The sequence below is a fragment of the Haliotis asinina genome, chromosome 13 (genome assembly GCF_037392515.1).
Source record: "Haliotis asinina isolate JCU_RB_2024 chromosome 13, JCU_Hal_asi_v2, whole genome shotgun sequence".
NCBI classification, from domain to species: domain Eukaryota; kingdom Metazoa; phylum Mollusca; class Gastropoda; order Lepetellida; family Haliotidae; genus Haliotis; species Haliotis asinina.
The window spans coordinates 48603607-48617331 of record NC_090292.1 but is presented as its reverse complement, the minus strand read 5'-3'; the positions used below and the strand labels follow the sequence as shown (position 1 = coordinate 48617331).

Sequence of the window (13725 nt, the reverse complement as noted above, 5' to 3'; positions counted from 1 at the left end):
GCAAATGCTGTCTGCAAAACATAGACTATCTAAGCATTGGCAAAATGGCAAAACCCGATGTTGAATGGGTAAAAAGCTATGAAAATAAAAGTTTCAGGCCACAGAAGAAACAAAACTCAGGTGGTTTCAGTACAGACTGTATCATAATTTTCTTTCCTCCAATTCCTCCTATAAAATAATACGAACAGACAATAATCTGTACACTTTCTGTTCTTCATGTGAAGAAACTATAATTCATTTGTTTTGTCTGTTTTTAGATATATAACTTCCATGGATGGTTGTCACAGAAATGTGACCATATATTCAATCTGTAGCTCTGCTGAAGTTATCTCAAATACTGTTACAGATATTTTTGTTTTTGAGCTCTTACTATAATTGGCTGAATTTGTATGTTTGGGGGTAAAACCACACATTGATCGTTTTAAAAAGGTGGGTGAACTGATGAAATCTATTGAGAAAATTAGTTATTAAGAATGTTTGATCGGTCTGTCTGTCTGTCTGCCTCTACGTCTGTCTGCCATTCATTCATTCATTTTAAATTGTTATCCCACAGCATGAAATGCGGGTGGATATAGTCGTCACCTCGTCTGTCTGTCTGTCTGTCCGTAATCATTTGTTTTTTTTAGAGCATAAACTCGAAAACTGTTTAATAGCTGCCACTAGATGCACAAAATTTTACTTTGACTCTCCCATCCTGACTGGGTACCCATTCACAGCTGGCAAGACTTGGACACATAGTCACTTTGTTTCATGTGGCCACCATCTGGTCATATGCCAACAGATTCATGGGTTCATTTAAGTGCACAGGGTTGTACACTGTCATCTTCTGATGACCCGTGTTTCATTGTACTTGTGACAGTCACACATGTTGGCTGAAATGGAAGAGAGAGTGGATGAAATATTCTGTCAAGATGGGGTTGTACATGGTCAAAGGGATGAGGTGAGGTCACTGCACCAGCCAGAAACAGCCAACAGGTTGGAGGGAGGGGCCAAGACATCACTGTGCATTTAAGGCTTTTCTGTGCACTTAAGAACTCCTACACATGACCTTAAATGCAGAGAAAGGTCTTAGGTGCACAATGGATATTTTGAGAAAAGACAGAGCAAATACAAGATGCATTTCATTTCCTACCAGTCCCCGGGGGTGCTTGGTGCTGGGTGAAGCTCTAGTGGGTGGCTGGCAGCACCTCTATGATTGTTCTCCTGACGTGGTAAGAGAACGATTTATGCTGGCTGAAATGGAAGAGAGAGTGAATGCAATATTCAGTCTAGGAGAGTTTGTACATGGTCACAGGAATGAGGTGGGACCTCTGCATCAGCCAGAAATAGCCAAAAGGGTGGAGCGAGGGGCCAAGACATCATTGTGCATTGAAGGTTTTCTGAGCACTTTTAACACAGCTACACTGACCTTAATAAATGCTTGTTCACAACGAAGTCTACCCTGGTGATATAAATATCAAATGGTAAGACTTCTGGCCTTACCGCCCCATAAATTTCATTGTAGTGAAACGATATCACTTGAATATGTATATTTCTTGTTTCATGTTTCATGTTTAAACGTGTTTCTTTAATTGTATCATAACATACTGAAACATGTGCTCATATTAACTCATAAAAATGACACTCTAAGAACTTTTTCCTCAAAGTTAAATTTTAGTGGGGATAAGGGCAGAAGTCTTTCGTGTCAAATATTCTCGTCAAAGTTTGCAGTACCCTGACAGCCATGGAAGGGTATCATTACAATGGCATACATAGCTAACTTGCATTAACCCTATCAGAGTTGATGCTTTTCAGTCTTTCGATTACGTGGAGATCTGGCAATATGTGTGTATATATACACTGTATAATTATTTAGTTGGTTGTTTGTCAAGAGTTGTAACTGTGTTTAATCGGACTGTTAAGTCAGAACTGAGCAAAGACATGTCAATGTTCTGACAGCAATGCTACTGCAGTACGGGGTGGCTGATCTGGAGGTGACTTGAAAAAAATCTCGCTTGAACTCCGTCACCTCCGGAAGCTTTAATAAAGGACATTATACTGAATACACGGCACACATACTTGGATATTGTAGCTGTCGCACTGTATAAGGCGATGTTCTGTTCCTGAGTGTTGTTTTGCGTCCTTTCGATTGTTGTTCTTGTTGTTGAGTAAACAATTAGTACACATCAAACATCCAAAAACGTGATTCATCTTAATTTCATTTCAATAGCATATCAACCTCTTAGAAACATTAGGCGGCGGGGTACATTAGTCTGATGGTGAAAGCTTCACCTCGTCACGCCGAAGGCCCGGGTTCTATTCCCCACATGGGTACAATGTGTGAACCCGATTTCTGGTGTCCCTTGCCGTGATATTGCTCAAAGGTTGCTAAAAAGCGTAAAATCTTATTCACTCTATGTCCAAATGTCCGACATTTTGAGATGTGATTATTATATTTTACTACCGCTTCTTAAAATATCTAAAAGCGGCACCGTGCGCGTCAGAATTTCTGCTAAAATCGATCGTAGCCACTAGGCGCTATTGACATGCTGACATATTTTCTGCTTTCGGTATCGTAATAAAAAAGTCAAGGACTGCTGATTCAATTTTTATTATGTCTACGACTTTAGCAGTTACGTTTAGAAATATATCATATATCTACTGTCGCAGACGATAGAGATATGAAAATTAATAATGCGCACTGGTGATGTTACAAGTGCATACTTATAATAACTACATGTTCACGCTCGCAAGCATGCAAGGCTCTAACACATTATTACTCCAGTTAATGCCTACTGCCTCTGAGGCGTTGGAAGGTTATAACCACATGACTTATCCCACCAGGTACCCATTTTCTGCTGACTGAACAGAGACTTTTGAACAAACTCTTTCATAAATGAGACCACATGTATTTCGTTGTGGAGCAGGACTAAAATAATAAAAAAAACTCTCAGAAGTTAAGTTATCACACACAGACACCCACTCAAGGACTCTCCACGTGCAACAACTTGTTCATAACCTGAGCTCTATCCACAGAACCATACACCGCCACGGGTAGAAGAATGATCTTTACGGTAAAGTGCCCTACACAGAGTAGACTCCTTGTTTTGTTTACATGCGTCCTTGTTCCTGTTTTGTTCCTGTTGTTGAAAGACCGATTTTGACTTGCAACTTCAAATTAGAAATTAGTTCCATTTCAGACTTTGTTACTGGTGCTTACAGTTTGAATCGTCACTTCAGGTATCTTGCTTTGTTGGGAAAGAGACGGAAGCAATCTATAAGACATTTTCATGCATACAATAGTCACCCTTATTTCAAAGAGGGAACAAAGTTTATAACGTAAAATGCTTCACTGGATATATATATTGAAGCGGGTTTATTCATAGCTATGATGACGTAAGAGTATATGTTGGAACGTTTGAACGCATCTATCACGTGACTAGATATGTGCACGTGCGCATCATTCGACAAGACACCGCAGTATATGAAACAGGTTTAGTCGAATAGTGAATTATTTACAGCCCACGGGCCTTCTACACTACATTGAATGTTTTTCGCTTTCAATGTTATTGCTTATTACCTATGATCACAACACTTTCCTAGAGTCATGGCAACAAGCAGTACAGAATCATCTCACGGGTGGTCAAAGCAAGCAGTGCGTACATCAGAAGAACACAGAGACAGTATGTTTCATAATGCTGTAGTCGTTACATCAAGACTACCCGTTGGAATGGAGATTGGAAAATAGACCTTCGTCAGTACGAATGTAGTGCTGATGGCATAGTCTGTCCCACCAAGACAGGTATTTGGTCATCTCTCCAACAGTGGGCGCAGCTGGGGGTTATTGAAAAGACTGTGTCAGACTCGTTAAGTCGAATCCTAAATAAGGAAGATTGCTCTACCTGTCTAGCGTTAGGTAGTAACGTTTTCCTAACCATGAATTCACTCAACAAAGTCGTAGATATATGGCAGTGGTGGCTACCAGACGGCGAACAGGAATTAAAACAAAAGCACAAGGGAATGGCTCTTAAACCTGATGAATGGCGTCAGCTCATGGAAATCTGGGTTATTGAGCATGTCTAGATTGGTTCGTGAATATATGGATGAAAACATGGTTTATCCATGCAACGTCTAATATACACAGTCTAATCCGACTATTGCCTATAGTCCACGTTCTGTTTTGCTTTACAGAACCAAACAATGATTAATTAATCCTAACAGTAAATGTAAATGCTAGAGCAAGTGTAACCAATTACAAGAAGAAGGAAACCGATAGCGTAGCTTCTAAGCGAGAAAGTCATGTTTTAGCTATGATCAAGCAGTGGATTGAACTCGACTTTGTTGTGATGCTGTAATATAAGAGAGGAAACATCAACAATCACTTCACTTTTGGTAGGAAATGAAATGCATGTTGGGTCTGCTCTGTCTTTTCTCAAAATATCCATTGTGCACTTAAGACCTCTCTGTGCATTTCATTAAAACATTGGAAATCAATTTTGGAAAGAGTGTCTCAATTACTTCAAAGAGTTTGGCATCAACATTTCTGTAGAATCGTGTAAGTTACTTGTTTGATGGGCATTCTAGAAGTTGGTGAGTCAAAAAAGAAACATACGGCTTCATGGATTACGTCTTGGTTATTACGTTGAGCGATGTTTCGATGTAGATTCTTCCATCATTTTCAAGCTAAGTGTGAATTCAACCAAACAGTGAGAAGCTTATATACATGATATGTTGTGACAAACAGCGGATTGTCACTACAGCAGCGTGTGATAGAGTAAACATGTGGTAGATAATTGGAGGAGGCCAGTCGGGAACAAAGACAACAAAGAGCACGAGTGATGACACCAATGACGAGTGGGACTAACTAGTAATAACAAACAGACACAATGCTTAGATAGTCTTAGATGGTTTGATTAACTCTTCATAGGCTCTTGGTATGTAGTATCCTTGGTCACTGTTGGTAATAGGTTTGTGGTGGCGGATTTCGATGGTCCTGGTTTTTGGTTGACAGAACTCTGAATTCGATGAGTGGGGAATTTGTGTTGATAGTCTGAGATGGCTGATTTGCTGTCTGCAAATGCTGTCTGCAAAACATAGACTATCTAAGCATTGGCAAAATGGCAAAACCCGATGTTGAATGGGTAAAAAGCTATGAAAATAAAAGTTTCAGGCCACAGAAGAAACAAAACTCAGGTGGTTTCAGTACAGACTGTATCATAATTTTCTTTCCTCCAATTCCTCCTATAAAATAATACGAACAGACAATAATCTGTACACTTTCTGTTCTTCATGTGAAGAAACTATAATTCATTTGTTTTGTCTGTTTTTAGATATATAACTTCCATGGATGGTTGTCACAGAAATGTGACCATATATTCAATCTGTAGCTCTGCTGAAGTTATCTCAAATACTGTTACAGATATTTTTGTTTTTGAGCTCTTACTATAATTGGCTGAATTTGTATGTTTCGGGGTAAAACCACACATTGATCGTTTTAAAAAGGTGGGTGAACTGATGAAATCTATTGAGAAAATTAGTTATTAAGAATGTTTGATCGGTCTGTCTGTCTGTCTGCCTCTACGTCTGTCTGCCATTCATTCTTTCATTTTAAATTGTTATCCCACAGCATGAAATGCGGGTGGATATAGTCGTCACCTCGTCTGTCTGTCTGTCTGTCCGTAATCATTTGTTTTTTTTAGAGCATAAACTCGAAAACTGTGTAATAGCTGCCACTAGATGCACAAAATTTTACTTTGACTCTCCCATCCTGACTGGGTACCCATTCACAGCTGGCTAGACTTGGACACATAGTCACTTTGTTTCATGTGGCCACCATCTGGTCATATGCCAACAGATTCATGGGTTCATTTAAGTGCACAGGGTTGTACACTGTCATCTTCTGATGACCCGTGTTTCATTGTACTTGTGACAGTCACACATGTTGGCTGAAATGGAAGAGAGAGTGGATGAAATATTCTGTCAAGATGGGGTTGTACATGGTCAAAGGGATGAGGTGAGGTCACTGCACCAGCCAGAAACAGCCAACAGGTTGGAGGGAGGGGCCAAGACATCACTGTGCATTTAAGGCTTTTCTGTGCACTTACGAACTCCTACACATGACCTTAAATGCAGAGAAAGGTCTTAGGTGCACAATGGATATTTTGAGAAAAGACAGAGCAAATACAAGATGCATTTCATTTCCTACCAGTCCTCGGGGGTGCTTGGTGCTGGGTGAAGCTCTAGTGGGTGGCTGGCAGCACCTCTATGATTGTTCTCCTGACGTGGTAAGAGAACGATTTATGCTGGCTGAAATGGAAGAGAGAGTGAATGCAATATTCAGTCTAGGAGAGTTTGTACATGGTCACAGGAATGAGGTGGGACCTCTGCATCAGCCAGAAATAGCCAAAAGGGTGGAGCGAGGGGCCAAGACATCATTGTGCATTGAAGGTTTTCTGAGCACTTTTAACACAGCTACACTGACCTTAATAAATGCTTGTTCACAACGAAGTCTACCCTGGTGATATAAATATCAAATGGTAAGACTTCTGGCCTTACCGCCCCATAAATTTCATTGTAGTGAAACGATATCACTTGAATATGTATATTTCTTGTTTCATGTTTCATGTTTAAACGTGTTTCTTTAATTGTATCATAACATACTGAAACATGTGCTCATATTAACTCATAAAAATGACACTCTAAGAACTTTTTCCTCAAAGTTAAATTTTAGTGGGGATAAGGGCAGAAGTCTTTCGTGTCAAATATTCTCGTCAAAGTTTGCAGTACCCTGACAGCCATGGAAGGGTATCATTACAATGGCATACATAGCTAACTTGCATTAACCCTATCAGAGTTGATGCTTTTCAGTCTTTCGATTACGTGGAGATCTGGCAATATGTGTGTATATATACACTGTATAATTATTTAGTTGGTTGTTTGTCAAGAGTTGTAACTGTGTTTAATCGGACTGTTAAGTCAGAACTGAGCAAAGACATGTCAATGTTCTGACAGCAATGCTACTGCAGTACGGGGTGGCTGATCTGGAGGTGACTTGAAAAAAATCTCGCTTGAACTCCGTCACCTCCGGAAGCTTTAATAAAGGACATTATACTGAATACACGGCACACATACTTGGATATTGTAGCTGTCGCACTGTATAAGGCGATGGCAGACGATGACTCGTGTTCGTTCACTTCTTCCTTTAGTTCGGCGGAAGATACTGTGCTGTGAATGTGACGCAGTCACACAAGCGCCGCCTACTGATGAATATTAATACTTTCTGTGCACTTAAGACCATTGTGCACTTAAGGGCACCACATACGTTCCGATAACACTCTACTATACCCTGGATGCATCTAAGGCTCAGCCCGATGATTTTATTACCCTTTTTTGACTCCGCATTCTCACAGATTGAAAATGAGGAAAATGCCGCGGATATTTGTTACTTTATCAACTTCTGTTGATATATTTGATATCAGTATTGCGGTACTACACTGCATTAAAATACAGTGTGCTTTTTTCTTTTTTTGTGTGTGTTTGTTTGTTATTTTTTGGGTTTTTTTGTTGTTCTTGTTTGAAGATATTTTTCATACAGCGGCAACGGAGTGATTAAGGTTTGGTTGTTTTATTACGAGTTGTGTGTTACATTCCTGTTTGACAACAGCACTGGAATCTGTATCGAAACGTCTCGCCACTCAAGCAATTATACAAAGTATTTAAACTTATTTTCACATTTCACGTTGTCGTAGTATAATTGCTGACTGCCAAGTGAATAACCAACTGCAATATCTCTTATTTTTTGGAGGTGGATTGCACAAAGTAATAATTCACTTCGCTTCCCTGAAACCGCTACTGTGAGTTACTAGCAATGTGTAGCCAGGTGTGAAAACCCACAGTGCTCAAGGAAATGACACCTGAAATACTGTCATCATTATTACCATTGCATCATCAAACCCAGTATCGTGCAGACTAGGTGTGATGACGGATGGATTTGATATACCAGCTGGTGAACAGTTGGTAGTGGTGTCAGTTCACTGTCACTTAGCCAGAGTCTAACCAAAAAGGTCTTGTTACAACAACATTGCACTATGGCAAGGTGAGAGATGCGAGCCAAGTAATTAGCATTAGCCGCTGAAGCTACATACAAAAACATACACAAGTGTAGACAACGGTAGCGATGTCAGGTAACCAGCTTTACATCTCCGACTGATTCAGGACAGCCAACTTTACACCACAAAATAGTACAGACAAAATTCACAATAATAAAAAGAATAAAACTGAAGCGATATCACAACACTGGGCCCTTTTCCGAGAAAGAGAGAGAGAGAGAGAGGGGGGTGAAGGTGGGGTGGTTGGTGGTGGTAGGGAGAGTGATGAGGGAGAAGAAGGGAGAGAGAGGGGTACAAATATTTCCAGATGAGAGATGCAAGCCAGGTAATTAGCGTTAGCCACTGAAGTGCTATATTACATTTGTTTGTTAACAGACCATTTTTCAGGATTTTCTTGATGTATCTGCTGTAACAGCTGTAACAGCTGCACCACTGCGTGAAACTGCATACAAAACATGCACACGTGTAGACAGTGAGATGCAGTATCTGCATAATGCTCCATGGTTAACTGGCAGTTCATTTTCACATGTTGTAGTCTCTTCTCTAAATCCCGGTATTTTTTTCTTGTATTTCAGTCATTCAGCCGAATGACTGGAGCTAAATGATCTTCATTTCAGTCTCAGCTTGCAATCTCTGCAGAGTTGCTAACAGTTTCTAAATGTTTGGATGTCTTTATTATCCTGTTTAACTTGTGATGCCATCTTTCAACGTGGTTAGTCCTAGGCCCAACTGTGTCGAAATGGTTCCAGGATGACCGATTGTCTCGGTTTGTTTATCCACTGGTCTGAGACATAACCTGCCAATATGTCAACACCTGGCACCTCTGATGGTCTCTCTTCAAGTGCAAAGAACCAAAAGACTTCAACTCTTTTCATGGGTAGAAGGGGAAGCACTGCAGCACGTCTAAGAAATGAATGAACAACAGGTTTGTCCTTGTACGGAATGGCCAGACCACATATCTCCTAGAAATGCCTCCATATACACTGAGTATAGTGGAAAAACATCCTGCAGTTGTGAAAACACTGACGTCACTGCATTCCATGCTGCCGTCTCGAAATCCACGACCACTGTGGTCGGCGACAAAGGAAATGGAGAACGGGCACTCAGTGTGGAGAACAGGTGTTCATACGTCGTCTGCTGCCTGTCGGATAGAAGGGTGTATGTCAGAGGGAACATCTCTCCATCTACCTGGGCATGTACTGTGGACCCGTGAAGGTCCCGGGGTAGAATAGGCCTTCAGCAACCCATGCTTTCCACAAAAGGCGACTATGCTGGTCGTAAGAGGTGACTAACGGGATCAGGTGGTCAGGCTCGCTGACTTGGTTGGCACATGTCATCGGTTCCCAGTTGCGCAGATCGATGCTCATGTTGCTGATCACTGGATTGTCTGGTCCAGACTCGATTATTTACAGACCGCCGCCATATAGCTGGAATATTGCTGAGTGCGGCGTAAAACTAAACTCACTCACTCACTCACTCACTCATGTACTGTGTAGATCTGCTTGAAGAGTTTAGGGCAGGACTTGAATGTTCCATCGCAGAACCAGGTGTCGGCGTTGCTGAGGTGTTGGAGGTTGGCGCCAATCTGTGGAAAAAGGGACATGTTGTCCTCACTGATGATGAAATTCTCCCCGGTTGTCGTCTCTCTCCAATGGACCTTTGACGTTGACTTCTTCGCGGGTATCTGGTATCATCTTGGATCGCTGTTGGTACACGGTAGCATCACATGCGTCATAGTCAGGAGGTCGTGCAATGCATGTCGTCGGTCCAGTCACGATCTCTGAGGCCTGACACCTCTTTTCTGCTTTTCTTCTTCAGATTGTTGACAAACTCTGACACTTCAACCGACTTTCTATCACTTTGATGGTTATGTGGCTGGCCACGTTTTGTCAGAACGTTGTTCTTTGTATTAAGTGTCGCAAGGCATCCTAAAACGTGGTGTCGACAACTCCAGTAGACAGTGTCATTTCTCCATCTAGCTTTCACACTGAATTTGTAGTTGTTGTGAACAAGATACTGGCCGCCTCTGTTGTTATCTATGAACCTGATCTCTACACATGCATAAGCCATTGTGATGAAATTATTTGACTAAAGTTTGCCATATATACTGGTAATACCTCCTCAGTGGCTGATCAAGTTAAACATCAAGTTAATCTCACCCTTGAGCACTTCCTTGAATCCTCAAAAGAAATCCACATAATACCATATGAATGCATCTCACTTTAATGCAAATGTCATTAGTCTCACTAACTGAGCATTTTGGAGCAGCATTTTGTTCATACAGACTACGGTTCATCTGGAATAAGTGCTATCAATACACTAACCCTAGTCAGCCAAATCTCACTATGGCTATGTGAGAGACCTATTTTCACAGAAAAGCCAAGTGTGAGGACACCCTCCGTATGGAGTTATACGGGACGGTGTATTTACAGGTATTTACAGGTGACAACACTAAATGTTTTACCTGAAAAGGTTGATTCTGGTGCAGCGTGTCATTGCAACCAAACAGGTACAACAAATGACCGTCCCCGTACGGAAAGACCTCGAGTTACCACTGCAGCCGAAGATGGACACATCCGGGTACTGCATTTACATGATCGTACTTCCACGGGTGACCGCAAAGCAGCCAAAAGTTCATTCACTGAAGTCTGTTTGGGGACGAGTTATACATGTTTCAAAATACAACACTTTAGCAACAGACTTCTCGTCTATGCGTTTCCTTTTTGGGATAGTATAGTATACATAAGAACGGTATGATAGGTGATATTCTAATTCCTATGGCGAAAGGAGCACCCGTCTCGATGAGTTTTGTTTTTAGTTCCTGCTATTACATTTTTATACTTATCCATCTTTGACCACCCGTGTTGAATGCGTTTAGGTATGAGGTGTTGTCGGGACAAAAGCTTATGTTTTTAGAAAAAGATTGTCACTGCAGAAGAGTGTCACAAGTCATGCCCCTGGAGGTTGTTTACACCTGAACATCGAAGTCGTGCCGATGATTACGAACATCATGAACGTGCGCCATCAAGAAGTTTATGAGCCATAATTTTTCTTCATATGAAGTGCAGCTGACAAATTTAAATGCACGACTTAACCACTCGTGTCATTCCTGGATGGCGTCTTGTACTCCTCGCGCGGCCATGTTTACGATTGGGTCCCGCCTAAGCGCAAACGGGCATGAAGATGAAAACAGACTACTACAGTTATCAAGGAAGGGTAATTCTGAATTTCCGAACATGGCTCTAAGAACATCTACATCCCGTGAGCAAAACAAAAATACGGTCATTGCCTTTGGAAGTATGTTTCAGTGTTGAAAGTTGTTCATCCTTTAGCTCAAAGTTTATGTTTAAATTGTGCTTTGTATAGTTCACCGAACTGACACGAAATATCAACGCACATGCTGTTGAAAATGGTGTCTGTGTGTGTGTGCGTGTGCGTGTGCGTGTGCGTGTGTGATTGTTTACATTTTGCCCATGTAACGACGGCTTTCATGTCTCGAAGGGAAATATGGGCCTTGTGACGTATACAAAGTATGTTTGCTGTCCATCATGTGCAGCATGCAAATATGTTTTCATACAAAAAAGAAAACCTACTCAAAAGTATATTTTGAAAAATGCTTCGTATCGTTTCGTTTGGACATTAGTATCTTACTGTCAATATTATTATTATTCACTTTTATCAAAGGCACTCTCCTAGGGGACATACAAACACTCCCGCACGCAAGTAAGTAAGTAAGTAAGTAATATTATTTAATTAATATTTATTTATTAATAAATAAAAAGTATGGTCGATATACGGTTTATTGCATGACAATATTGCGGCCGGCACTGGTCCTGCTGCTGGTGGGGTTGATGCTCACCCCGGAGGAATGCGAAGGATACTGGTCTTATCATCACTCGCTCATGCTTGCGGCCTGCGGGTCGAAACCAGAACAAGCCACCACAACATCAACAACTGCCACTGTAACACAGTTATCACTGATATCATCAAATTGCTGAAGGAAATCCCGAAACACGTACGTTTGGGCAAACGTGAAGTTTCTACCCTGCTTGATGTTGACGAGGATGGCCCACTTCTGGAGGAATTCGTGCAAAACTCTATGGACAAACGTAAATATGTTGTGGAGACGCTGACAATTCAGCTCGATTCGTCTTTTTAACCTTTTCTCCATTTTTGCTCCGATTTTAACGAAACCGTAATGGCGACTTGTAATAGGATTCACGGTGTTATATTTGTTTTGTTTGTTTTTGTTTTTGTTTCCATAAAGAGTCAGTAACCATCACCTCTTCGAGCTTCAACTCTTTGTCGATTTTACGGCATACTGTGTCCTCGTATGGTTTAACAAATGTCCTAGGCTGGGCCACAGATTTATAACCTCGTATTGAAAATGCCGCTAAATATAATAATGGACTCCGAGGTCCATCCATGGTACGACCCTGAACATGTCCAGGGCGTCCTGGAAAATGATGCTTTCAAACTTCTCTGGAATGGGCCAGTATACAGCCTGAGACGAATTCCAGCTAGCAAACCTGATCTTGTCCTTCTTGATAAAACCAAGGAAATTATTTATATCATTGAATTTTCTGTCCCTTTTGACAGCAATGTGATTGGCAAGATTCAGGAAAAGCATGATAAATATGCGGACCTCGCCTTTGAAATGTCTCGATTGCATCCCAAGTACACAGTCGTCAGGCTCCCCATTGTTCTCGGTGCCCTTGGTTTGGTACCTCCTGATCTGTTAGCGCAGCTCAAGAGAGTGCTCGGGTTCTCCACCGGGAGCACAGCCCTTCTGACAATGTGGGTAATGCAGAAGGCTGCAGTTTTGGGGAGCCTTCATATTCTCCGGAAAGTTCTTGGTGGGTTCAACTAGGCAGTGTTTCCTGGGAGAAGTCCCATTCGCTGTCTGGGCTGCGTGTAGAGGGGACGAGGGCCCTGAGCTGATGGTGAGCCTTACTGGCCTGACTGTGCCAGGATCACCTGAACCCTCTCTGCTACATTTCAATCTTACTCTGTAAAACATAATAATAATAATAACAATACTGTTACTACTACTACTACTGCTACTACTACTACTACTACAACTAATACCGCTGCTACTACTACTACTAATACTGCTACTACTACTATTACTACTACTAATAATAATAATATTGCTACTACTAATACTAATACTAATAATACTACTGCTATTACTACTACTACTACTACTACTACGTCTTTGTTTCAAGCACAAGCGCCTCACAAGAGGAACAGGAACCACTGCCAGTGTGGGAGGATGGTGTTGGAGGAAGCTACTCGCAGCATCTGAGGATAGCGGACACTGGTAGGTACTGGTGACGGTTTGAGGTGGATTTTACGCTGTTCTTAGCAACATACCAACACACTCAGGGCGGTTGTCCCAGAACTGAGTATCGCTCATTATACTCATGAAGGGAATCGAACCCGGGTATTGGGTGTGGAGAGCAATTGCATTGACCACTTGGCTACCCCGCCGACAGAGGAAGAGAGAGAGAGAGAGAGAGAGTAAGTTAGTGAGAAAGTTGGTGAATGAGAGAGTAAGTGAGTGAAAGACAGAGTGGCAAAGAAAGCGAGAGCGTTAAAGTTAGTGAGTGACAGAGTTATTGAAGAGAGACAGAGT

The 13725-nt window shown here is 41.5% G+C and overlaps 1 protein-coding gene across 1 annotated transcript; it reads left to right on the top strand.

The window, feature by feature from the left end:
• Positions 1-11893: 11893 nt before the first annotated feature.
• On the top strand, positions 11894-13395 carry LOC137259280 (uncharacterized). Its single transcript, XM_067796914.1, has 4 exons — positions 11894-11985; positions 12024-12236; positions 12830-12851; positions 13333-13395. Exons 1-4 carry the CDS (start codon positions 11894-11896, stop codon positions 13393-13395), a joined length of 390 nt encoding a protein of 129 aa, XP_067653015.1.
• The last annotated feature ends 330 nt before the right edge of the window (positions 13396-13725 follow it).